The following is a 27,124-nucleotide window of genomic DNA, read 5'->3' on the forward strand; positions in this document are numbered from 1 at the left end:
TACTAACTTGCACATTTCCCACGTGATGTCCCTTAAAGCTGCTGCCTTAAACACCTAATATAGGGCAGCAGGTGGAACATAACTGGAGGGATTGACACAAAGGAGGACAGTCCATTTGTAGTGTTGACATATCTAAGCTGTGGGCATGTCCCCCAGCCCAAGTGTCCTCTTTTTAATAATGCCTGCCAATCAAACACATGCTAGGGCAAAGATCTTTCCTTCCTGTGCCAGGGAGGGATATTGCCCCCAAGGTGTGCACTAATTGGCTACACATTGTGGGAAGTCTATTCGTTGTTTCATGAACAGAATCCATCACATAAGATAAAAATAAAATGCAAGTGCAGTAGCGTGCTCCATCTTTCCCCGTGTCGGTAAGTACTGCCTCACCCAGCGGTCTGGGTGGCTGGGTAGTGGCTAGAAAAGAGCCACTTACAGAAAAAAGACCCTGTTTAATAATTCTGAACACACAACATAGGTGACTTATTTTTCTTTGTTTTCCACGTTCACTCAGCTGATATTAGGTGTTTGTGAAACTCAGCTGTCCCAAGTAATTCCAAGGGAAAAAGCTGAAGGGCTGCACTCTGGCCCTTGAGAATGGCTAGGAGTTCCCTTGGATCTGTTAGCCGAGCATATTAGTGGGTGCTTTGTCTACTGAAATCGCCAACACTCACCACTTTTCAGGTGTTCAAATTTAAATTGTTCCTGCTAGGTTTAAGGGTCAAAGCTGGACTGTGAGGAAAATGTCACAGTTAGCACAGTTAACCTTGCCTGTATATAAACAACTGTAGGGTGTTTACACCTTGGAAATAAAACACCATTGATTCAGATCTGTCCTGGTTTTCAGGTTGTTTATCCCAACTTATTTTTCTATGCACACACAGATAAAAATGCTGACATTTGGGAGAAAGTTTCTGCAACAGCAACTGAGGCAATATAGTTATATATCCTGTGATTATGTATGGCATATGCAGACATACAAGCAGTTCTGTCAGCTCCTCGTATTGTGTGCTGTTTTTTGACAACACAGCTCCTGCTGAGCAGGAGGAGGATGGGAACGTGTTGACATGACAGAACTGTTGTTGAATTTAACTCCTAAGCTGATAGATGAATATTGCACTTCTGTGTCTGGAATGGTAACCTGATCACTGGGGTATTTACTGAATTAATAAGCTGGCTTAGTTTAATGCTGTGCTGTAAGGGAATAAGTAGGAATGACACTAATTCAAGCAAAACCTCTTTCAGTAAACACACAGGAGGTATTCTTTCCTATTGAGTAACTATTAGCCTTAAGGAAGGTGGTTGAGCTTTCTGCGCAGTCTTGGTGGCTTGAGATGTCGAAGGCAGATCCCTAGGTCGGGCAGGGAGGCTTTTGGTTTAGATTTAAAAAAAACTCTTTCCAGAAAAAGGGAAACAGCTGGGGAAATCCCTGCAGATGGTAGTGCAGAGGTCTGAAGAAACCAGTCCCTCCTGAATGATTTTCACATAAAGCAAATGTGTGTAGACATTTAAACTTCTTTTAATGCTACCACTGTAAATGAAATATATCTTAAACAATGCAGACAGCACTCAAACTTGTATACAGTGCATTCTCGAACGATCATGAGCTCCTGAAAAGAAGAATCACATCACCTGGGGTGAAGTTGGACCCCTACATGAGACTTGAAACACATGAGCTGTGTACATAATTGCTTTGGCCTCCAATATTCAGCTAGATGAAAGATAGGATTGGCAAAGGTGATGCGTTCTTGTAGATGCTGACAACATTGCTGCCTTCGTGCTTTGTGTGCCTTTATTGAGCCAAGTGGGCTAGTACTGGATGTGATGTGGGTATTATTCAGTGTGCTTGGTTTGATTCAGGGGCTTCTTTCTGTAGTCACCGAGGAAAAAGCACAGCTTTGCTCCGGAGATGTAAGAGTGCTGTCTCTCCCTAGCGAAGCCCACCCAGCAATCTTTCTCTCTTCCTGGTGCACGAGGGCATTGTTGGTCAGGAATTGCTTGTCACAGGGAATCCAGTGCAGGGAGCGATAATATGATAATGCATCAGGGCTTGCTTTTGGGTTTTTAATTACTTCCATTTTATTTTTTAATGAATATGGATGATGAATTTGGCTCTGTGAACCTACCTGGTGATTTGCATTAGCCAAATTAACAAGAATGCTTGCTTATGGATTACTAGATCACTTTATAACTTCTTGATTGAATTCAAACTGCCAAACTACATTTCTTCTCGCTAAGAGTGTAATCAAAACCATTCAAGGAACTCTTGCCTGAGAAATTGTAGATATAAACAGCAATTGCTTATTTCAGTAAACATACTTGTTCACTGCCAAACTAATCACGTTATTGCAGATGGAATCCCTGTATGCAGCTTTTCTTCAGTCTCACATTTAATTGACAGCAAGATGAATCATATCTCTATCAATTCCTAGTGTGCTAATCACTTAGCTTATATTTCAGTTTCTGGTGTGCTGATTTCCATGCTCTTGCTGTACCAGTGGCTATTTGCTTGGGACTCTGCCTTCTACTGTATCGGTTGTAGATAATGTGTTTAGTTTAACTATTTCTGTTTTTTTTTAAATGATGTCAGCACTCCTTGGACTCTGTTTTTTTTCATGTATTCTCCTATTTTCCTGAAGTTAAGGTAAATACTTTGAAAATAGTCACCTATTTTGCTGAAGAAGGCACATCTGGACGTCTAGCACAAAGCTTCATTTTGAGCTGGGGATTTCAATTTTCTTCTAAAGCTTATAAAGTGGAACATATGTAGCTGAACTCGATCAGCCAACATGCATGCAGAAATAAGCCGTGGGTGCATCTGTCTTAGACTTCCTTCTCAGCACTATTATCTGTTAGTCGCAGGGTGATATTTAGGGAAAGTAGGAAACTGGTATCAGTGCCCTCTGTCTATTCCCTGCAATCATACAGCTCAAAAATGCGTGCTTAATGCAACAGCTTGCTGAGGAGAGCTGTGGACAGCAGAGGAGCCGAACAGCAGAGCTGGCTGTTACCCTGGAGGGGGCGAAGAGAAGTGCCGGGGTGCTCCCGGTGCCAGCTCCCAGGTGGAGATGGCAGCACCCAGGATTCACAGGCTGCAGAACAATGCAGAAGCTGAGCTGCTGTGTAGCACCAAGGCTCTGTACCCTGTTGGGTGGTCTCCGCCAGTCGCCATGGATGTTGATGTGTGGCAGTGAGGAGATGATACCCTGGGGAGGCTGATCAGGCTTCATTTTGACTTAACCTCTCTGCTCTCACTAAGTCCTTGAGCTCCTGGGGCCAGCAGCATGTGCTATCTCTCCGTGCCTGCCACCAGGCCCCTGATGAGGAGACCTCTCACTTGTGGCCCACCGCTGGTGCTGCTCATGGTGCCCACGGAGCCGTGCCAGAGCTGCAGGCACCACGGGCCCGCGCAGTGCCTCGGAGGACAGGCAGCCTGTGGCTCACGTGTGGGCACCATCCGGCTGTCGGCTGTGGTTTGTCTGCCCACACTTCTGTCGTGGCACTCCAACCCTGCATCCGCTCGTTTTGTTACAGCGGTGCCCTCTGAGCCCGTGGTGCTGAGCGAGGCAGTGCGTGAACCCTGCAGGTGCGCCAACCGTGGGGTGGGTGGAGGGAAGCAGGGAGTCTGGCCTTGGTCCGTGTTATTAATGTGTTGTCTTTTGATCTGCTCAATAAAGGTTATTAGTTATAGCTTTTTTGATTTCAAAGTACACTATCTTATTCATGTCCTCATCAACGAACTGAGAGCAGTATGTATGGAAAAAGGAGTAGTAATGCCACAGCTTGTCATGAATCAGCAGATTCTGCTTCCTTGTTTTAAATCTCACCCTTTTACTATAGTAAGGAAACAAATCTTCCTGAGATAAGTTAAGCACTCTTCTCTAGCCCAGTTTTCCTCACTGAGCTGTAACACGTAGAATGGAAGCAGTTGTGGCTGCCCTGACTTGCATAAGCTGCTTGCAGGGTAGCCAATATAATGGTTACAGGATGAACGTGACCATTAATTGTCTCTTGAATATGCATTTCCTTTAGCCACGACTGCTACTTCTAGGCTTTATTTTCCTGTTGTACAGTAGCAATAAGCTTATAGGGGTGCTGAGAAGTGATACTCTTCAACCATAACTGAGCCTGAGTTTAGGCTTCGTGTGCAGGGCTGAACTGGCTGTTAACTTACCCTGGATGTGCTGCGAGAATCACCGACCTTTACCTCACCAGGCCTGCTCACGGAGCTCTGACAACCAGCGAATTGCCTGCTCGAGAGGAGCCGCACCACTTGGCCAGATAGCTTCTGGAAACCCGCTCAGCTGCAGAGAGGAACAGATGGCTGCAAGCGGCTGAGTTACCTTTTGTCAGTCAAGCTGTTTTACTATGGCAGGTGTCTATTCCCTTTCCATGGCAAATGCCAGGGGAAGTGCTTGGAGTTATTAAAACCTGAAGTTGGCTTGTCCGAGCAGATAGCTCCCCGTAACTACAGGGGAACTCAGCAGATCAGCTAAGCAATGACCGAGCCACCAAGGCAGGGCAAGCTGCGTGTGCTGGTATGGTGGGACTGAGCTTAGGAGCAATTTCTGTAGGAATTGTAATTCGCAGTTAACAGTACAATAAGCAATAAAATTACTTGGTAACTGAGGAAGTCGTCTAATTCAGCTTATTCAATAAATGTTTGGAAATAAAAACTTAAATAAGGGAGCTTCCTTGCCAGTGACAAATTAATGCTGGTTGTAAGTAGTGAAGGGAAAGAGATTATATGAACAGTAGGTTGTTTTAGGTAATAGTAAGAAAGCAGTATTTTGTCACGTGAATTTACTCTCTTGTGGAAAACATGGATCCTTTGTGTATTCAATAAATAAATAGTGAAGAGAGAAAGTCACAGCCTAGCTCTGTGCAGAATGAGGGACAATGGTGAATGAGGAAAGTTGTAAGGAAAAGACCTAGAGCTGAAATCAAAGAGAAAGCACATACGACTTAGGATCTTGCATCCTATTTAACTGTTTGAATAACTGATGCCTGCCCGTAGCCTATTGTGTATACACACAACGTGTGCGCGTGAGACATTGCAGTGGGTTTGTATTTTATGAAATATGTGCTCACTAATAAGGTTTGATTCCCAGTGACTGCAAAGGTTTCCAGAATTCATTTTAAATCTATATTAACTGAAGAGAGCCTTTGGAAATAAGGTAAAGCCTTAACATCTAAACCACAGCCCATGCTTGTGGACTAAGCAAGCATGTCAGCCGTTCTCACCAGGGTCACTACACGGGGAGCGGGGTGGCCTGCGGAAAATCAGCAGTGTGCTGGAGAGATTCCCCAGGCACTTCAGTAGAATCTGAACTGCTCTGCAAACTGCCACGCTGCGAACTTTTTGTCACTGTGAAGAACAGTTTCACCTTAGCATGCTGAAGGATATAATTTGCCTTGTTTAGAAGATTTTTTAAAAAGATTATGTAAATAGTTTACTGTCAAATATAGTATACTAAAACACTGAAGAACCTATGTAGTCTTATGAACTTCATCAAATTTGAGCTTAGATTAATGCCATTGTACAAGTAATAAATTTTAGATTATAAAGTGTAAAGTAATCTTTAAGTCCTTTGCTTGATGGATATAATTGGCAAAGAGTTGAGAACCTGTGTATTTTTAACTACTTCCTGTGCATCCTGTAATGCTTCACATAGCAGAAGCCCATTCCTAGTTATAAGTAAATATAATGCTGCATTCAAGTGCTATTTACTTCATCCTATCTACTTCAGTGTGCTAACCCTTACTCTTGTTAATATTACTTATTCCATAATGTTTTAATACAGTATTGTCATATTTAGGTTAGGTGACTTGGAATATTTGAGTTTTCCTTTGTTTATAAAAAGTGCTGTGATTTGCTGTTGCATATATAATGTATATGTATGTGTACATGTGTATTTTTGCATACACAATAAATGCAGAGCCTTATGTTTTGTTTTTAATCATTGTAGGGTACCTTTGTGAATGTCCAAGCTGCAGAAGCAGTGACTGTTCCAATAAAGCACGACTTTCCCACAAGAGAAGAACAGATTTTGGCACTACGAACCACACGTGAATTTGATGTCCTTGTTATAGGTGGAGGAGCGACAGGATGTGGCTGTGCTTTAGATGCAGTCACTAGGGGTAAGACTTGAAAATAAATTGCATTTCTTTCTTGGATTACATGGTTTATAATAAATTAATCAGATTGGATTTCTCAAAATCACTTGAAGGTCGAGGACGTGTCCTCTGAATGCCTGGTTATAAAACTTCCTTCTGACCTCAGAAGTTGAAATGAACTCAAAGAAAAAAGTCATTATTCCTGTTTCTGCAGTTTTCACTGTCTAGATGCTTATGTGCAGTTCACGTTAACGTGAGCCTTTTTGCTGGCCGCTCCTGGAGGGACTTCTCATCTTCTGTTGCTTCTTACTTAGCAGGTTTATCTGTAGTCACACTTGTGTCTGCAGCAAAGAGAACACTTGCACAGCACTTCTAGCAAGTACTTTGAAAGGATGAATTCTGGATGAGGCATAGTGGCTCTCGAGCTCATCTCTTGTAACGTGAGATAGCTACAGCTTCTGTTGCTTTATAGCTGGTTGTTATATTGCAGATTTAGAGAAGTCTGTCTGGATTTTCAATGAAACACATTCAGTCTGCAGGTGCATGGAGTAGATCTGGGCTCTGATATTTTTCTCTTGCAGGAGATTAGCCGTGTAACTGGTTTAAGAAGGTACTCCAAGAGGAGGAATTGAATCTTAACCTTACATGTAGCCTTAACTTATGAAAAGCTTGAAGTAAAATGAGTTTAAGATCATGCTTTTCACCTGACTTCTGCAAGAGGCTGAGAATGTGTAGTAGCATTCATCTCTTCTCTGATAGAGGTGTGGCAGCTCCTGCAGCCTGTCGGTCCTGTGCAGAGTTCTGGTTATGGGGTGAAAATGTAGGACACCAATGCCTGCTCTGTCATCCACCTTGCATGGTAACCACAGCCAGCAGGTCCCAACCAAACTTGACTGCTGTCAGAGATAATTAGTAGTTTTACAAGTTCAGTGAAAACAGAGCTTTAGATACAGAGGTGAGGATGCACAGGTTCTGTTTCTGAAAGAGGCTGTATCATCAACTCCCGTTCTGTTAAAATGTAATATTGTATTTTTATTCAAAAAGTTGTGTATAGACACAACTTGGAATATTGTCTACCCATTGTTTTTTCAGTGGAATTGGCCAATGAAAGGAAATCAATCACTAATGCCTGTGTTTTGACTTTGTTTCAGTTCTTGGAACTGAAGTGGGGAAAGAATACAGCACAAAAAGTAGTATATGGTCATAAAATTAATCGGGTTCTTAACATGTAGTTATGTCAGAAGTAAGAGGCAACACCTGACTCCAGGAGTGTTATGTGGAGTCTGAATTAGAAAACACGTGTGTTCGCTTAGAAAACAGGTGTGATCGCTTTGAAATGGATTAAGCAGTAAGGTATGCATCGTGGGAGATGAATACCAGTTCAGTTTATTACCAAGGTACCTTTAATAATACATAAAAAGGTATCTTTTAATTTCTGCCTTTGCTATATTGTGGTGGAAAATGCAGTTGTAAAGGTAAACAGAAAATATTATAGGTAATCTATATTTATCTTCTGACAAGATATTTTGATCATATCAGTAGATTTCTGAAGTGTGAAATATTCCTAGGCATTTGGTTAATGAATTGTGTATTGTTGCTGTTCATTCATGGAACTTGCTCTTTTATTCTGTTTGCTTCGCTTAACAACAAATCTTGCTTTTCATGTGTTTGATACATCTTCACCAGATTATTTCTGATTATATCCATTAATCTTGTCACATTTGACAAAAATAAATTACTCTGATCTTTGGAAGTTACCAGTAATAATTTAAGGACATGAGTTTTGGGAGATCAACAGATGTTGAAATCTACTTTCAACAACTGAAAATAGGGATCACTCCTCAAAGGCGGTGGAGGAGGGACCCGAGAGATAGCTTCTGATGCAGATAGTGCTCTCCTCCCTGGGCATCACAGTTGTGTTGTTGCTGTTGGTTTCAGAAACAGTATCGCTGAATTTCCTTTAGCCTTGCCTGCCTGACTTTAAGATTTCTCCAGCGCTGGAGGGGGTCTGTTATGCTAATTTCTGTAACAGATTGTCCTTCCACATATGTTTACGTACGTTTTCTAAGTGAAAGATTGCCATGTTCTTGTCCTGTGGTGCTTTTCTTTGTTGGGTTTACTTATGCTGGATACTGGGAGCCAGTGATGGCTGTCCTGTAGCTGTGTGTCAGACACAGGCTGTTGCCTGTATCGTTAAAAAGCACCTGTTAATCACACGTTTCTTTCATCTTTTCCTTTCTTTCAACTTCCATCAAATACCCTGATGCCAGTCTCCTTGATAACGAGGACACCAGCACTTTCTTCACGTGCAGGATGCACTGCAGGCAGCATTGGGGTGCGTGGTGTCATAGTGACTGCTGTATGGGCAGCGTGCCTTCACTCACAGAAAGCTTTTTTTCCAGTCCTTCGGTGTAACTGGGGGAACAAACATGCAAACTGAGTGTGTGTTAGAACAAGCCTTGTAATGCTCAGTGTTCATAGTAAAGCACTGTGTGTTCTGGACACGTATGGATGTTTCTGAGCCATGTGGTTATCCCTTTTTTGTGCTAGTAAAACTGTCAGCACCTGGCAGTGTCATGCATTTTGAGTATGTGTCTGAAATGCTTTGTACTGTCTAGTAACTAACAGTTTGTGTATGTGCCCTTTGCCTATATAATGTGTAAAAGGAAGATGTCTGTTGTACGAGCGCTGTCGTAGTAAGTACATAGCAAGCTGCAGATAAACTTAGTTTTTCACTTTCCTACAGCTCCTAGCTCAGTTACTGTATTATATATTAGTCTTAATTATAAAATTAATTTCATATATGACAGAATATCATACATATGCATATTCTCCATGGATCTCTGGATCCAAATGTTTTAATAAAAATAAAAAGTGAAACAGCCTCTGAAGGTCTGAAGAGCCAACGTCTGGGTAGTGACACGCTGAACCACAGCTTCCGTGGTTATAAGTTGCATAGTGATAATGTCTGTTTAATTTTGGTGGTAAAACAAATTTATGGCAAACTCACAAGTAATGAGTGACAAGCTTCAGTATTAGAAGTAGTTGTTCACTTACTTCCCCATAAAAAATCAGGGGGATTTGCTCTATCTTTGAACATCTGGGGCTGTGATTGTGGACTACAGCGGTAAAGCTGGTATACAGTTGGTTTTGAATGGAGTGATTGCCTATGGTGAACTGCTGAATATCGTCTTAAACCTGAAAGATTGGTCTGCCTTGGATGCAGCAAAGCTATGGAACACGGCATGTTTTATCTTAGCCCTGTGGCTGATGATAGTCTCATTGAAGTGGTTGCAAGTTTTCCACTTGCAATATGCATAGTGTCTGGTGTTCTGGTATTTACCCAGTCCTGTTACACCTCAAGGATCTGCTGTGTTAAGGAAAACCTCCCTCTCTTTTTGTCTGTTAAACAAATAAGGTTGCAGTGGGGCCCTGCCACTGTCGTTGAAGTTCAGCATGCTTTTCCTTTCAAGTCTTCCTCCAATCCTTAATCACTTATTTCAGTAGAATAGCCTAAAGGATTGGCTGGTTGGTTTTGGGTGCTACAGCTTTCTTGAGGAAACTCCTTGGGGAACAAAATAATGGCTGTGCCAGGATTCACAGTGGTATTGTGGGGATGACTTGAAAGTGTTGATCCAGCAGGCTCTTCCTTGGGCGTGAGCACATCAGTGCCAGGAGAGCCCATCACAGGACACCTCTTAAGCAAACCTGAAGAAAGAAGACAAAGATGCTGATTGTCTGCCTGGCTGGTATGCTGTTGAAATTATTAGTTTGATAGATTTAGAGCTCTCTGCTGCAAAGAGTTAAGAGTATTCATGAAAATATTCTGTTCCTGCCATGAATACAAACTATAATTTGCTTGAGGGAGCGTGGCCCCTATAATGTACTGTAATGCCTTTCTATTGTGAAATATCCAGGTTTTAATGTGCTTCTGTTTAAGTTCTGTTTTGACTTTTCCCTTAGGAAGAAGGCTAAAATTTTTCATTACAATATAGACAGTGCACTACACTTTGAATACAAATTTATCCATGTACAGAGTAATTTTTCTTGTGATTGTCTCTACCCTAGAGAAGTGTCTTTAATGAATTACATACAAATTGTGTAATTTAAGAAGTTAATTTGGTTTTCTGGTAACACAGGACTAAAAACAGCCCTTCTAGAAAGAGATGATTTCTCATCAGGGACCAGCAGCAGGAGTACTAAATTGATCCACGGTGGAGTGAGATATCTTCAGAAGGCCATCATGAAGTTGGATTTTGAGCAGGTAATTGTTTATGCTGGTTGTTAAGCAAAAATTGCTAGTAGACACTTCCCCTATCCCAATTATAGCCAACTTCTCTTTATTTTTTAATACTTGACTGAGTACGGTGGCTGTGCAGTACAAAACAGGAAAATGTATTCTCCAGTCGAACTTTCCAGAATAGGGAAACTGGTGCAGCCATCTCTGCATAAATTCACTTGTAGGCAATCAAATAGCTGTACCTTTTAGACTGTGGGTATGTATTAAGAAGGGAGGGCAGAAACAGGGTTGGCTTGAGAATAAAAAGAGCTTCTTACCTGAACGGACAAGAATTTGGGGGAGTGGGGGAGAGGGGGATTGTCTTGATTGATTGATTGATTTTTTTTTTTGAATGGATAAAGAAAATATGGTAAATAAGCAATTATATGTTAATGCGCATGTATTTTTGTGTTGTCTCAGTATGGTGGAAGCATGATGTTCTTGTTTTGAGAAATGAATTTGGCATCTTATTGAAACCTCTCTAACTTAAAATACATTTTAATGGTCATAATACCATTAGATAGAAAAGGTGACTAATTGGGGTGTAAAAAAAAAAAAAGCATACAATTATCTAGCTATAGAAATCAGCATTTCTTTTTCTCCCAAAGAACAACTTTATATTGATTGATACTCATTGATTTGGAGAGGAATGCTTCTGCATTTGCAACTCAGAGTTAGCACAGGATTTAATCGTGGGAATCGGCACAGAAGCAATACCTTGGGATATTTTCTAAACCTCCTTAATGGCCTCCTGCTCGTAGTTAGCAGTAACACAGCTTATTGGCCTTTGTGTTCAAATGAAAAATTGTTCAAGGGATGTGCCAAGATACCAGAATGAAGGTATTCAACATGCTTGGAAAATATTTTTCTTAATTTTTGAAAATTTCAGCAAATGGTAGTGTGTTTCTGAAAGAACTGTAAAAATTATGTTAGATATTTGCATTGGTAAGCAGTTTTTCATTAAATGTTCCATGTTGAGACAAAATGGGTAACTTAAAATTCACATATACACTCTTTTACAGTACAGGATGGTGAAAGAAGCACTTCAGGAGCGTGCAAATCTGCTTGAAATTGCTCCTCACCTATCAGCTCCTTTGCCCATAATGCTACCTGTTTACAAGTAAGCTCTGCTATTTATTGTACCTTTCCTTTACCATTTCTTTTGACAAGCAAGGTATTTCCCTGGAGAAGTTTCCAGATGTCTCTTTCCAAGCATGTCTTTAAGCCTGTCACAAATGTAATAGTGGGAGCTCATGTAGGTCTGCAGTGGACTGCACTTAGTTGATCTCATCTGTGGAGGAGGTGTTACTGAGACGTGCATTTCAGGAACTCTCATCTTTTGCCAAAAGTTTGGTTCTTCCTTCAAGACACAGCTTTATTTCTTCATTTTATACTGAAGTAGAAAAACAATTTATGATCTTAATTCTAGAATAAATAATTCTAGAATAAATACAGCCTTGAATGTACTTGACTTACTGTAGTGAGCAGATTAGTTGAAAATAGAAGTGAACAATAAGTCGTAACTTTTCGCATATTTATACTATATTTTGATATTGTGAACTTGTATGATAGTACAAAACTAAAACTAGTGTACTATAGCATGCTGTGTTACTCAACGTGGTCTATATTAAAACAATAAGTGCATGCATGCATTTTTTATTTCACTTCATTCGAACTTTTTTCCCTGCAGATGGTGGCAATTGCCATACTACTGGGTTGGAATAAAACTGTATGACCTCGTGGCAGGAAGTCAGTGTCTGAAAAGCAGTTATGTCCTTAGCAAGTCAAGAGCCTTGGAGCTCTTTCCAATGCTACGCAAAGATAAGCTTGTTGGAGCTATTGTCTACTATGACGGTACGTTCCCTTCCAGTGCTTTCATTACTACTTTGTGCTGTACTGGGGTGGGGAGGGTGGGGGGGATGGTGGGACGACACCCGTATGCAGCTACATACCAGGTATGCTGATTCTGCAAAGGGAAGAACAACAACTTGAAGGATTCAATTTGCATCTGAATTTTTGTTTGTCAAATGGATGCTTACATTGCTCGCTACCATAACTTATGGGATGTACCAGAGAATGTTTTCTTGGCTAGTGGGTATAGTGATACGTGAAAGCCTCCTAGTGTTCTAGTGATTCCCTACAACTATCCAGCCGTGTGTGACTTAGCTGTGTTGGAGAGGCAAGGTTCTTTCTGCTGTGAATACTCTACGCGTGTGGTACTTGATTCTTCAGCCTGTTTTATCTAAGAAGTTAAATATCCTCATAACTATACTGTAAAAACTATTCTTAGTCAGTTAATAGCTATATATTGTTAGGTTTCAGAATCCTGTGTTTACTTCGGAAAATAATTTAAAACCAGGTTTAGATGATCTGGCTCGCAGTTGTGGTTCTTACACAGGATTGGCTGAGGTCTGGATTTATTTCTTTGTACTGGCAATAAATCTCTGTGGTCTGCAAAGAGAGTTCTCATTGTAGTTCTAATCAAATACTAGAGACTTGAACAGAAACCATGAGTCTTATAGCAACCCCTTCAAGTGAAAAGATCTTAAAATCATGAGAGGAAAAATGCTTCCAGCTTGAGTTAAGACTATCTGATACAATAGATTAAGGTACGTTTGTGTATAGCATTTACACAAAATCAGTGTTAGAGAGAACATAAATGCTTTCTGCAAGTCTTACAATGTTCATTGAGAATACAAGGGTGATTTAGTAGGACTTACTGTTGTGGTTGTCTTGAAACAGCTGTTTTCATGTTCAGAAGTGTTCACGCTTATTCACATCCCCACATTTTGAAGGATTGTAATTCATGTTTGTAATGCAAGAACAGATGAGCCTTTTTTGTTCTGTGAAACAAGTCTCTAGTGGTAAGCCTATAGGAAAGTTTTATAGCAACAGGTGCCTCAGTGGATCTTCTGAGAAGAGAGTGCTTTAACCCCATCTCTGTCCTTCAGAATCTACAGATACACAAGACAGGTCTGTAAACAAAATTGGTAAGGTATTGGTTGGCTTCCTTGGCAAATGGCTACCTAGAAATCTTGCTTGTCTAAGATACTAGTTTGTCTGTTTATGCACAACTGTCTTGAGCATTATCCATATTGCAGTATCTTAACACACTGTAATGTTATGCTAGTTTTATCCCCAAACTGTCAGAACATCAGTGTTCTTAAATACTAAATTCTGTAGAGGAAAATCAAAATGATAAAAAGCGCTGCTCAAGTCAGAGTACCAGGGTGAACTGTTGTAACTTTCTTGATGCATTTGGTTATATTAATATATCTGGCAGGTATTTTGCATCAGGCTTGTATGCTGTTTCATAGGGCGTTTTCATTGGCATTGGATTTCTATTCTCCCTTCTCCAGTTCTCTTCCATTTCCTTTCCAAAAAAAAAAAAAAATTGGTAAAACTTCTTGATAATACCAAAAAGTCAAATGTGTGGAGAATAGTAGGGCAAAAATACATAAATTCCTCTAAAGAATAAATAGCTTAAAGCACTGACTTACTTCAGTAGTGGAACAGTTCTTAGCTTTTACCTGCACATGTAGTTTTTGACCTTTTAGAAGCCAGAAGGGTCTTCACACAATTGATTTTAAAGGTAGCATTTTTCCCTTTTTAGAACTACACTTATACTATTCATCAGTTTATCAATAAGGGCTTTTGTACTAGGAAGAAGTAGGAGGGATTCTTGAAACATGCTGGACTTGGGTAGTATTTGTGTGGCTTCTGACAAACACGTGTGTTGGTGATTGTAAGCTGTCTCATACAGAGCCCAGCAGAGTAAAAACAGACGTGGATGCTTGTATACTGTTATTTGGGAGTAGGTGAGATTAAAAGGATGGGCTTGCATTCTTTCGGGTGAAGTAAAAATAATCTTCTCTATCTTTAAGACACAGGAAATAACAAATCTTGTTTTTTAAATAACCTCTTATGGTGTTATGTGGTACTTTAACTATGCCAAACTGAAGAAATGAAAACTTTTGTGTACTGTAAGAAGAGCTGCTGTAAGTAGCATGCACAGAAGTAATTCAGATTTAGTTTTTCATTATCATAAGCTATTCCTTCCCTTAGACTGTTAAGGGATCCCAGGAGTATGTAGGAACAATGAAGTGGTTCTCTTAACTGTAATTACACTTCTCATAAGAGCATTAGAACTTGGGAATCTATAATCTATTGAAGTTTTTTTCTGATTAAATAGATGGTTTGGATATATCATAGATATTTACTACTTCAGCATTCTTACAAGTTAACCTTAAAGTTGATCTTCAGGTTTGTTGGATGAATAGTTGTTTTAAACAGTGTTGCAATAAATCTAAAAAATCATCACTAAGATACCATGTGGTCTTTTAGTGGAAAACATCTGTGCAGCAATACAATGAAAAAGTCATTCAGACCGAGATGTCTCTGGTTTTCTTGCATTCCCAAGCAATAGGAAACAAACCCATGTTCTGCATATTTACAAATATAAAATAGAAGAAGAAAAAAGGGGGAGAAATGGAAATGCGCAAATACTGAAGGGCACTTTATGAAGCATGAGGATTGTGTAATCACTGTTTATTCGTGCAAGTTCAATAAAGACAGGTATCTGACAGGCTCTTAACAATTCCCCTTCAGTGGAACAGCTGCGATGCTAGCAAGACTTTTGGACTAATGTGGTGAAAGATCTCAAAAGCAGACTACAGTTTTTGCTGCCAGTGGAAACTATTTGTTTATGCTAGTATACCTGACCTTATTTTGCTTTTGTTATCTGTAGTTGCCCAAAGTCTTATTACATTATATGATTTTTCTCCAGAATTTAGAGAATTACTGCTTTTCAGTTTAAAAACAACAGAACAAAATGTGTAGCTCCTCAAAACCTCATTGTGTAGTAGTAGTTTCTAAAAGGCTGAGGTATCACACTTCTGAGTTTGTGACGCCACTTTGAGGCTACCTGTTGTCCAGAATAAAAACTTTGTGATGTTGTATGCATTTATAACATGCCACATTCCAGGATGAAAATCTGTATACAGATGTGCACTGTAGTATTTCCTCCATAGGTCTATGGTCTGCAGTGTAGATGGGCTGACATTGGATTATAACATGTTAACTGATTTATCTTGAACAATTAATCTGTGTTCTGTTAACAGTGGATCTGCTTTAAGTCATGTGTCAGCAAGCACATTAAATTGTAAAATTCTGATTTGAATTTTAACTTTCATACTCTAAATCCAAAAGAATGGAGGACAAAGGGAGTAGGATTTGAACTTAAAGTGGAGAAGAAGATGAGGTTGAATTACACTCCTTTTAGTTCTTTTACCAGAAATAGTCATAAACTAGAGCATTAAGCAATGGCAAAAAAAAAAAAAAAAAAAAAAAGAATAATTGAATCTTAGAATAGGTCATCTTTATTCTCTGTCCATCCTTTCCCTGTCTTTGCCATGGAATGAGTAGATAAACTAGTCTTTTAAGAACAGCGTCTTAGCTGTTGTATAAATGCAGCTTTATCTTATTTTCTTGGTTTTCTCTATTCCTGTCTCTCATATTTTATTTCATAGTTCTAAATAACATCTACTAGCAGAATCTCACTGTTGGGCATGTTGATTGCTGCCACCACCACCAAAGGGAAGAATTTAAAATGCTCATTATGTAGGTTACTTTTCAACTGGATAAAAACCACCTGTCCAGCAATATACATATTGGTTGCAATGCTCTTTTGCAAAGGAAAGATCAGAAATGCTCTTTGTTTTGTTTTGTAATTGTTGATCAAACTAGTGGCATGTCAAATGATCCATTATTCATGGAAATTTTGTGTTCTGAAACATTGCTGTGGTCATCTTAATTACATTTTTAAAATTGTTTTTACAGGAAAAAAAAAAAAAAAAAGATGGTGCATTATAAATGTTGGAAGTACCAGCAATAGCAAATCAGACTTTACCAGAGGCTATTCTTGCTCTGTCTCAGCATCAGGAAACTAAAGCATATGTTGGATGTTAGCCTGGGTGTACACAATGTGTCCTATTTATTCAAGGTTTTCTTTGAAGCCACAACTTACAAGTTTGTTTCTTAGGGGTACATGTCAGACTTAATTTAGCATTTGTTGGTATTAGGATACTCCTGAATAGCAAAAAGGCAACATTTTGGGGGAAGAATGTGGCTGCTATCTGAGCAGTGATCTGTCAGTTTCATTTATGTAGCTCAAGGAAAATTGGAAAAGCAGCACTATGCAGAACGGGGCTGAGATTTCAAGATCATACGCAGAATTATTTTAAAGCATTTTAAATGGAAGAATTAATCTCCATTTAAATCATACATAGTTCATTATGTTAAAAAATAGGGAATACATTAACGTAGAAATGCAACTGTCCAGAATATTTAAAGTGTTTAGATATTCTAAGTGGCACAAATCTTCTATCTTTAGGTGCTTGCAGACTTTTTTGTTTACATATTTTGTCTTTCAAGATGAGCCTTTAGGAATATAAGGAAAATTTGTGTTCTTGAGTCAGTCATGAATTTAAGATTTCAGGGTTTTGTTGACTCTGCTCTTTGAATTTGTTGTTACTTTTTGAAAACAGGAATTAGCATATACTGCTTCTGTCACTGTTTGGCCACATCGAGGTATTTGATTGCTTAATGTCTTGTTTTACAAATTTCCAGTATACTTACTGGAATGTAAGTAGCTGTTCTTTGTATTCATGCATTCTCAGTGCTTATTCTCTCCTGAAATATTTTAATATGAAGGTTATTTAAAGATAGAAAAGAGAAGCTTTGGCAGAGGATTTAGCTTTCCTTGTTTACAGCAAACCCCATGAGAAATCCTTCCCAGGCACACATCCATGCACGCACACACATACACACACGGACACAAAAATCAATGCAAAAGAGTAAAGCATTCATTAAACTGTCAAAAATGGAATAAATGCTTTTTTTTTATTTAGGATCTTGTAGCTATTTTCCTAGCATTGGTGTGTCCTGAATTATGAAATGTTATAGCTTTATAATTCATATTTGACAAATTAATATTTTGAGAATGTTATGAGCTGTAATAGGGGTATTACCATATTATAGATGCAGACAACTGTATGCCTTTTTTTTTTTCCTTCCCTGGATACAAAAACTCTCTGACAGTTTGTCACTAAAAAGATTTTTCTATAGGTGAAATACACCACTAACCATATTTCTTGGTATTTCAAAATTGAAACTAGATGAATGAGAGAAGCCTTGCAGGCACACTAACTGTAGGTACAACCTGGAAAAGACTCTGTATTCTCCGTATCCAGTTATTTTCAAATACATTTTGTCCCATGTTATATATAATAGAGTTGTATGTGAAATCCTGAAGAAAATCAGCAGCCTGCTCTGAGAAAGCTTGTAAAGCTAATACTGGCTGCCTCTAGTGGAATACATGCAAAATGAAATGCAAGTCTTTGGCTGAACCTATAGAAGCAAAGGTATTTTTCTTTACTGACGTTACTATAAATATTAGTGGGGAAGGTAATCTGTCATAAATGGTCCTTCTGAATTCTCTGATAAAATCAGCTGGGTCTCTGTTTACTTGCCTTGCATCTCCATGCAAGGTGACTTGAATCATGTAGTGCTTTATCCATCAGAGCCTGTTCTATCGTTTTCAAAAGGAATAAAATCAATACCTTAAAATGGCTTGCATCTTTAACCCAGTTTTCCTCTGTCAAAAGGTACAGCTGTACCTACGGGAGTGGTATTTTGCTCACAACAAAAGGCTGAGCATTCCAGAGCACTCTTTTTTTTTTCCAGAGGCGTCGTTCCCAAAAGCATGCAGATGATAACTGCATCTCCTGCTGTACCTGTAACAATTTAATTGTGTAAGTCAGCCCAGTCAAGCATCCCCAGCTCATGACTGGGAGACATGAAATTCATTGTCATTATTGTCCCTGTCATTTTGGATCATTATATCCCGCTGCAGAATTTTCCTCACTCCAGTGCTTTCTTACCTCCAGGAACCAGGGATTATGGCTGAGGTTGGGGTGGGGGCAGGACTGTGAACTACATTTACCTCAGGGGAGCCACAGATTAAATTGGCTTTGCTCTCTGACTTGCTGGATTCATCTGTTTGTACGCTGTGGGTTTAAGGTTGGAAATGATGAATATTCTAGTGAATTCTATGCCTCTGTTTTTTCTTTTCTTTTTTTTTTTTTAATACTCATATAAGCAAAGGATGGTTTTTGTGTCCCTTAAGAAGTGAACGGGGAATAATTCTTCAGATCATTTTACCTAAAAGATTTAAGATTATTCCTGAGCAAAATGACGTTCTTTGCACATTGTGCCACAAACACCTTAGTATTCCCCAGTGTGCTGTGGCTTTTAGAGGAAAGACTCCGTCGAAGCATGTAACTCTGCTGTAATTTACGTGTGCGTTTTATGTGAACTTAATAGTAGGTCGTTAGTTAATATGTACTCTGTTCCATATTGTAGCTAGGATTATACGTATGTTGAGGGAAAATCGACGGCATGGTTCCCGTGATGCTGCACCTCGTGCGCGACGTTCCGTGTGCGGATGTTTCCGTCCCGCTGAGGAGAAGGAGCCAGCCCAGGCTCAGAGGGGCACGGGGCCTGCTCTTGTCCTGGCCTGGGGGGCCATGAGGCCGTGAGTGAGCTGTCTGCACATGGGGCAGCACACCGTTCAGTGCTCCTCGTCCTTGTGCCGGTGGCACTTCGTGCAGGCCAGAGGCACCTGAGCCTGAGGAGGCAGTGGGGTGGCCATAGGTGCCCCGTGCCTCATGGCTGCCCTGCGTATGTTGGCCCAGCCCCACGGCGCGCTGCAGACCCTGTCCCCGCAGCTGGGGGTCTTCTTGACTGCCCGTTCCCTTGGAAGGTTTCTCTTGGGTTGTGCAGCAGGGGTTGTCTGTCCTATGAGAACAGCATGTGCATAACTTAGCTAATTAGTCCAGAGTTGGTTCATGCCTAAAAAATAGCGACTGTGGTGAGCAAAGTAGAAGTTGCCTCTGATTTAAGCTTGCCTCCAAGCTAAGCTGTTAGCTGGTGCAGTGCAAGCCCTAGCTGGGTCTCGCACGGTGCCGACAGGCAACGCGCTGTGCTGGCATCTTGGCGCTTCTGCCCGGCGTGGTGGTGTGGCCGCAGCAGAGCTGCCCTGACGGTTGTTCGCTGTGACACTTCAGCACAGTTCCCACAAACTGACCGTGACAATGTTTAGTTTCATTTTAACACTGTGCTTTTACCTACACTGACATTGCAATATGACTGTAGTGACAACTTGAAGGCTGATACAAAAGAAGTGGGAAAGAACATAATCATAAAGCAGTAGCACAGAACAACAATTTCAAATCTTCTCTTGCCTAGTGGGCCTGGATACCGTGCCTTGCTTTTGTATGCTGATACCTTAGCTTCAATTCAAGTTTTAGCTTCTGTACCGTACCATGGTAGTATAGTTGAATAGATGAATGTTTTCAGGGTGTTGTCGTGTGATCTTTATTTTTAAAGCTTTTATGGGCCTTCTGTTTTTATGTATTCCATTGCTTATAGCTGTATATAAGTTGGAATGTATTGTACTTTCAAATGTATTGTACTTCTATTTCCTAACCTTCATTGTGATCCTGTTTTGTTTTTATCCATGTATGCAATTTTCTTGGCTACAGCTTTCTTTGTTGCTTTAATTTTGCCTTATGAAAATCTTGAATTTTATTTCTCTAAGCTTTCTTGTAAAATAATGCTTATAGCCCTCCTCAGGTGGTCTTTGCTGTGCGCTCTCAGGCTGTGTGTTACGGTTTAGTAAAGGTAGCCTTCATCCTTTATTAATGCATGGGCATTCTGTCTTCACGCCTCTGAGGGGTGGAACCCAGAAGTCGGATGCTGATAGTTCCTTCTATTCCTCCATCACTCATAACATTGGGGAATTTTATTTTTTTGTGGTTTAAGTTACTACAAAATGGGGGAAGCAAGAACTTACTAAAGTGACTGTTACTGTAGTATTTAAAAACTTGATACAAATATGAATTTGAATCTGAATGAATAAATTTACCTGTGCAAATGCCAGACTCAAGGCTTTCCTTTCCATTAATGCTGCTGTGGAGTTAGAGCTGACAAATGTATGCATCTTTGGTTAGATCTTAAATAATTAAAATAATGTCATGTATCTTTTTTTTTTTTTTTTCACTCCAGTGCAAAATACGTAGCTAGACGTATCATCTTTCCTACTTGGTTAGGACATACTGCAGCGGCATGGATAACTAAGTGGAAAGCAGAATACAAATTATACATGATTTGTGTAAGAAGTATTAGCAGTCTGGCATGATACTGCTGTGTTAGATGTGGGTGTTGATGGAACCGATTTAACTGAGTCAGAATGCTCTTCCCTCTGAAGCAGTCCAAGAACAAATGCATGTATGCTAGGTATCCTAGAAAGTCTGTTAGTTTTTGATAAATGTTTGACCTGGCTTAAGTTCCATGTGATTCAGAGTTCAGAAATAGTTTGGATCTGAGGGCATTTTTAATTACTTGACTCATGAGTCCAATTTGATGTTAACATATCAACTTGTTCTACGTAGTTTTGGTGAAAAGAATTTACTGCGTTCTTTCTGAAAGAAGTCTGGAACAATCTTTGAGTCATTCCAGCTGATTCACAATGCCTAAACTTGGAAATAACTGGTTTCAGTATCTACAGCAGATGTTGAGTTCCTGTTTTAATGCTTGTAATAAAACTGTTCATGTAATTAAGCACTTTCTATTTAAAAATTGGTGGATGCAAGCAGCCCTGATATCTTAGTTATGTACATTGATCTCTAATTATAAATCGGCCTTAAGTTTAGTAAGGTTTTGGTAAGGTTTGTATATATATAAAAAAAAAGGCAATTTTATGCACATAAAACATGTTATTTGATTTCATGCACTGTTTTTCTTTCCTATATGAATGTAGCTATCTCATGCAATGTTGATGAAGGAGTATAATATATAGGAACATAAGTATACTTTTCAAATGGCTTTTAGGACATCAGTGCTTTGAGGGACAATGGACATTAATGTTTTGATGATCCAGCAATATCCCATCTTGATATAGATGATGTTTTTGTGGGGTTATGTTCCAAATCCAGGGGGCTACCTTGTGAGTTGCAGGCTAAGTATTTTGTTTAAGTAAGGAGAGCTCAGTGATAACAGTAGGGGAGTAACATGCAAGCATTTAGCTTGCTATTATCCCAGAAGGGTTTTAAAAGAACAGAAAACAAACGAGATTTATATGGAGATACAAAGTTGTGGCTATGCTGTGGTCTTAGTTCTCTCATGCAAATTTCTTTTTAATGTGTTTTTCCTTTCTAAATAAGCCTGGTAGGTGCTTCTATGGCAAGATGTGCACTCTTGAGAAAGTTCATCAAGGTTGTCATGTAACTTCTTGTGTGGCTGATTTCCAACTCTACATTAAGCTTGACGTCCACAGCAATAACTAGATATGCCTAAGTAGAAAAGACTAAATTGAGAAAAGGTGAGAAGGCTTTCATGTCCCTTGCAGGGACTAACCTGTTCCTTAAACCAAGAAGTTTGGTTTCTACTGCAACAGCATAGCTGTAGTATGTCTTGCAAAGCGTGTTTGGGGCAGTTGTTGCAGTGTCTGTGTGCACTTACATCAATAAATGTCATGCAGCAGCTGCATTCAATAACAGTGTTGGTTCTTAGCTTAAAAAAAGTTAGTATGAATAAAATGTTACTGGTAGGATTAATAGAGGTTCCAGCCTCTCAGTCACTGGCTACCGAGTGTTTATTTTCAACTGAATCGAGTTGCAGAGGAGAGAGCAGGAGCTGATGTAAAAGTAATAGGTGTCAGAGTGACACAGTACAGAATATACCAGAACTACCGGAATGCCTTATTAATACGGTGGTTTTCACACAATACGACTGCATCAGTCATAGACAAATTTCTACAGTCTGTGGGCTTTGTTACCACTACTGGCTGTGGTTCAGCATTGATAAAAATAAAATTGAATGTACACTATGTGCACTCTGTAGGAGGATTCTTTCAGTGCCAACGGAAGCATTGTCTGTTCTTATTTGAAGAAATACAGCATTTGCTACGAAGGAATGAAAATAGAAATTTCCTAAATTACTGAAAAATTATAAACCAAATGGCATCACTGTTGATCTTAAAATCATGTGGAACACATTGACAAAATGTCTTCAGGCACTAAATGTCTTCAATAGCATGCCTTCTAAGAATAAGGTGTTTTCCTTTTTAAGAGGATCTGGTGTCATGTTAATGAAAGCAGTTAGGCCAGAGTTTCGGTAACAGCAACGTTGGCTACCCTTAGCAAAAATTGCGATAAGTTAACTTGTGTTATACAACGAGAAGACGTAAATAATGAGAGAGGTGGTCCTTTCAGTTTGTCCTAGTAGAAGCAATTCAGTGGATTCAATCACAGTCTTATTTTTGAGTGATACCTCGGGAGGAGTTATGAAGAGTTCCAGCAGTTGGCTCTTAGACATTTGTGCCAAAGATGCTGAGGTGTGGCTGCTGTTTGCATCACCTTGAGGTGCATCCAGCTGACCACAACTGGCAGGAATGCAACAGAGTGCCTATAAAACGAGCCCTCGAGCAGCAGGACTGAGACAGCACTCACCTGTCTGGGATAGGGTGTTTGCAAACACCTGTTGGTGGTGAATCTCACAATTATAAATCCCCTGTATCACCCTTAAGTTAGTTATGAGATCTTCAGCAGCTAACTTACTATGGAGAAGAATCCCAAATTAATTGGCCAAAGCTGTTCTGTTATTATAAAACAAGAAGTTGTTTTATCGCAACCTTTGGAAGAAACCCATGGTTTAATAGAAGGGCGAGCAAGGGGACTTAATTGTTTTGTTTTGCTTTGGAGCACCAGTGACTGATGTGGAGGACAATGGATGCAAAGCTATCTGAAGTAGCTAATACAGAACCTCGTGTGGGAGCCTTTGGTTACCTTGCTGTTTGTCATACAGCTGCACCTTGAGTTTCCTGGTCACTTTCTGAATGTGGTAGAAGCTCTAGTGTCAAGAAAACTTTCTCCAGAACAGGCATGTAAAGCTAAGCTTAGAGGCTTTTATCTTTGCTCTGGAGGACCTGAATCTTTGGCATTTAACTAAAAAAAAAAAAATTAAAACTTAAAAAACGATTAAGATGCAGAATTTTTGCTTTTATTTTGTCCTATCTCTCTCTAGAGTGGTAAGGACCATTGAAGTACCAGAACATATCCAGCCTGTTTGGAACAGGGAATGATTGCTATTTCAAACCTAGCTATTTTCAGTCATGCTCGTTTACTTTAATCAGTGAAAAATATTTTGTCAACCATGACTGGTGCTATAGTGAGAAGTAATCTGGCTACAATACCTTTATGATTTTATGATAGCTGGTTTGCATGGAGGAACAGCAACCACTTCAGATGTCAAGAAAAAGATAACTGCGTAGGAAGCACAGGGTTTTAATGTCATTGCTTGGGGGGAAGATGTGTGCATGTGAGTTGAAGGGCCCTTAAAAAAAAAAAAAAAAAAGACCAAAAACCCTCCAAAACAAGAACAAAAAAATGCTCCTGAGTAGAAAAGCTATTGTACTGTGACCCCACCTTACCCAACTGAGGTATTGTTCTCCACAGATGATATATTCTTGAGGTGGTTAAGTCACTCCTCATTCCTTTCAAATCTAGACCCCCACAGATCTCTGCCGCCTGTACCCTGAAGTATCCAGGACTCCACACCATAGGTTACCTGGTACTGAAGCTGGTTGTTTTTTCTAGGTGCATAGTTAATCGGGAACTGGTTATTTCCCAGTCCTCTTCCTGCAAATACATTACATTGGCACTCAGAGTTCCTTTTGGACAGCTGAGAATTGAATAATAGCAAGGGGGTTCTTGCATCAGAATAATGATGAGGGGAAAATGGTTGAGGAGCATGCAAATGCTGCCTTGAAGAGAGCGGTCCAAATTGTGAAATGCACAGAGCATAATATCCTTAGCTCGCTCTGACACTGAGAACTAGGAGTTGGACAAAACACCGCGCAACTCCTAGATTTTAGGCTTAACAAGCAATTATTAATTGTGCTTTTTTTTTTTTTTTTTTTTTTTTTGAAATTACACCTGTTTTCACATTACTTATTCTGCTGACTGGCTTCTCCAGATGGCTTTTGGTCTGGACAAGTAAGTCGTGGAACTGTGAAGAGGCAAGCTTGCAGAACTTGAACAGTAAGACTCGCCACAGGCAACACTAGAGATGTTGCTGTAGCTTGTGCTGCTGTGGGGTGAATCTGCACCCTGCAGCTCCCTGAGGAAAACCTGTTTGTATCAGCTACCAGCTTAGGTACCGATGGCAGGAACAAATCGATGAAGGGTCAGAAAGTAACTGAGGAAGCCTTCTTGGTCCTAAGTCCTTTATAAAATAAAAGAATAAATTCTGCTGCATGAAACAGGTCCTTCTGGGTTTCATTCCTACATAGATGGCACTCTTCTTCTAGGGTAGTGTTCCTGTTGAGCTGGATTTCTTGCTCTGCGCTGCCAAGAGCTGCAGCATCCCATAGGCCAGGCAGCCCCCCAGATCAAGCACCAGAGTGAAGAGGGATGTTTCCAGATCACTGCACTTCTGAAAGCCTCTGACCCTGGGCCAGAAGAGTTTTCTGGATGCGCTGTGTTCTGCTGTACTATAAAGCAGCTGCTGGAACGCAGCTTGTTGCTGTTCGTTGTCTTTTTTCCATCTAGTGCTCCGCTCCCTTTGTGTATGAGGCTGTACATTCTCAACCCTTCGTTAAAACGCAAAGTTCTGGGAGAGACCTCATGAGGTCACTTCATCCCGTCCCTGACACTGCTGCAGCATAAATGTTGATGCATTTGTTTAATGATTTGCCTGCCACTTCTGACAGATGGCTGTTTAGTCTTATACATCTGCTGTGATGGAGCATCTGCAACTTTTCTTGACATCTCGCTAAGCTGTTTCGCTGTTCTTTTCTGCAGTTTATTCTGGGCATTGTTTGCAGCGCTGAATTGGAGTTACTGTTTGTTTCTTCATCGGTGCTTTATCATATTACTGTTTCTGTTCACTTCGCATAACTTTTGTTGTGACTGAAGACTGGTGGTGCTGTGCCGTCTGAGCTGTGTTAGAATGAGAAGTTTGGAGAGGGGAGGTGGCGCCTTTGAGGCCATTGATCCCATCTTTATAACTTTGCCCTTTTAGTTGCAAGCAGATTATTTGCACGGTGGTTCAAGATGCACAGGCAGAATCAGAAGGACCAAACTTTGCATAAACCATTTGTACTAAACATTTGGAATGCTGGCAACATAAATCAACAACAATATCTATTACAAATTCATCACTTTACCAGTATTATCTTTGATAGAACTGGTCCGAACATGTGGGTAAGTGAACCATATCTCAGGAAGCCTAGCCCTTCTGTAAATTAATTATTCAGGACACACAGAACGTGGCCCCTTTAATGTATAGTAATTCTTTCTAGCTAGCATCCTGGACTTTAACTTCAGTGGCAATAATAAATAGGAAAAGTCTCAGGTGAAGCCAGTATTTTAAAGTAATTAATCATCTTCCCCTCACGGTCCCTCCGCCTCACTCTTGGTTTTCTTTAACGAGGAAATTTCAGTAATAAATCTTTAATGATATATGTTAAGAATCGTTCATTAGTTCTTGTCTGCTTATTTCTTTTTGATGGTTCTGTGTTCTATGTTGGGCAGTTAAAATGCGTATGAAACCCCAAGTTATAGAAAGCTGTAACTTAGCACAGTCTGAAAGACTGCTGCTTGGGTTTTGCCTGTAGTCTGGTACAACTTCCAGCGGGAATTGTTGATTAATGGTAGTGGGACTGTCACACAAACGCTTTGGTACGGCACCAGAATTACAGCATGATCACACACAGAAGGGTAGAAAGTGATTTGTCTGCCCCTAAATTGGGGGTGAAAGTACGAATTCTCAGTCTGATAACATGCAGGGGGTGCAGGATGTTAAGTGGTCCCCACTGCTGGCAGTGCCTGTGGGGGAGAAAGGCGAGGGCTGTGCTGCCTGTGCGGCAGTCGGAGGCTCCGGCTCACGAAGAGGATGTATCTGTAAATAATTCTTGTTAGGCGTGAGCAGCCATCACGTCTATTCAATGTGACAGGGACAGATGTGACAGATCGGTTCTGACACACTTCCACGCCACAAGTCCGTGGCTGGAGGTGACGCGTGTCCTTCCCCTGGTCCCCGCTGCAGGACAGCACAACGACGCGCGGATGAACCTCGCCATCGCCCTCACTGCTGCCAGGTACGGCGCTGCCACCGCCAATTACGCTGAAGTGCTGCGCTTGCTCAAGACGACGGACCCGGGCAGCGGGAAGGAGCGCGTGTGCGGGGCACGCTGCAGGGACGTCCTCACAGGTGCGTGTCTCAGGGCCGTGGGACCGAAGGCGGCGCGGTGCCCGGCTGGCTGCCGCGTGCCTCGGCGGGTGCTGCGCACCCCTGGTGAGCGTGACGGGGCTCTCCAGCAGGCTTTATTGTGCTTTAGCTGATAGCAAAGTGCACTCCTAAGGGAGCGTGCTTCTTGTTAAAGAAACAGAAGTAATAAAACAAAGAGGAATGGGAAACGCTGTTGGTAAATATCAATGAACTGACAAAGGAGCCATCTTCCCAGAGTGCAGTGGCATAGCATTAGTGTCAATCATCTTTAACTTCTGTCAGATTTTTCACTCAAATCCCAGTGTTTTGGCAGGGTAGACTGAGCTTTACATCCAAACCCTTCTGTCAAGCAAAGATGATATTGTAAAATGCTGTGTTGTA

The 27,124-nt window shown here is 40.5% G+C and overlaps 1 protein-coding gene across 7 annotated transcripts in view; it reads left to right on the forward strand.

Annotated features, from left to right (window-relative positions):
* GPD2 (glycerol-3-phosphate dehydrogenase 2) overlaps positions 1 to 27,124 on the forward strand; it is a 55,791-nt gene that overhangs the window by 12,391 nt on the left and 16,276 nt on the right. For all 7 annotated transcript variants that reach the window (XR_004752224.1, XM_035331150.1, XM_035331154.1 and 4 more), the window contains 5 exons: positions 5,967 to 6,138; positions 10,254 to 10,378; positions 11,416 to 11,513; positions 12,084 to 12,247; positions 26,561 to 26,725. Coding sequence is in view for 6 of the 7 variants with exons in the window: in XM_035331150.1 (XP_035187041.1) it covers positions 5,967 to 6,138; positions 10,254 to 10,378; positions 11,416 to 11,513; positions 12,084 to 12,247; positions 26,561 to 26,725 (724 nt within the window). In the remaining variant the exon portion in view is untranslated. The remainder of the gene's footprint in view (positions 1 to 5,966; positions 6,139 to 10,253; positions 10,379 to 11,415; positions 11,514 to 12,083; positions 12,248 to 26,560; positions 26,726 to 27,124) is intronic.

Source organism: Oxyura jamaicensis, chromosome 7, assembly GCF_011077185.1.
Source record: "Oxyura jamaicensis isolate SHBP4307 breed ruddy duck chromosome 7, BPBGC_Ojam_1.0, whole genome shotgun sequence".
Taxonomy (NCBI): domain Eukaryota; kingdom Metazoa; phylum Chordata; class Aves; order Anseriformes; family Anatidae; genus Oxyura; species Oxyura jamaicensis.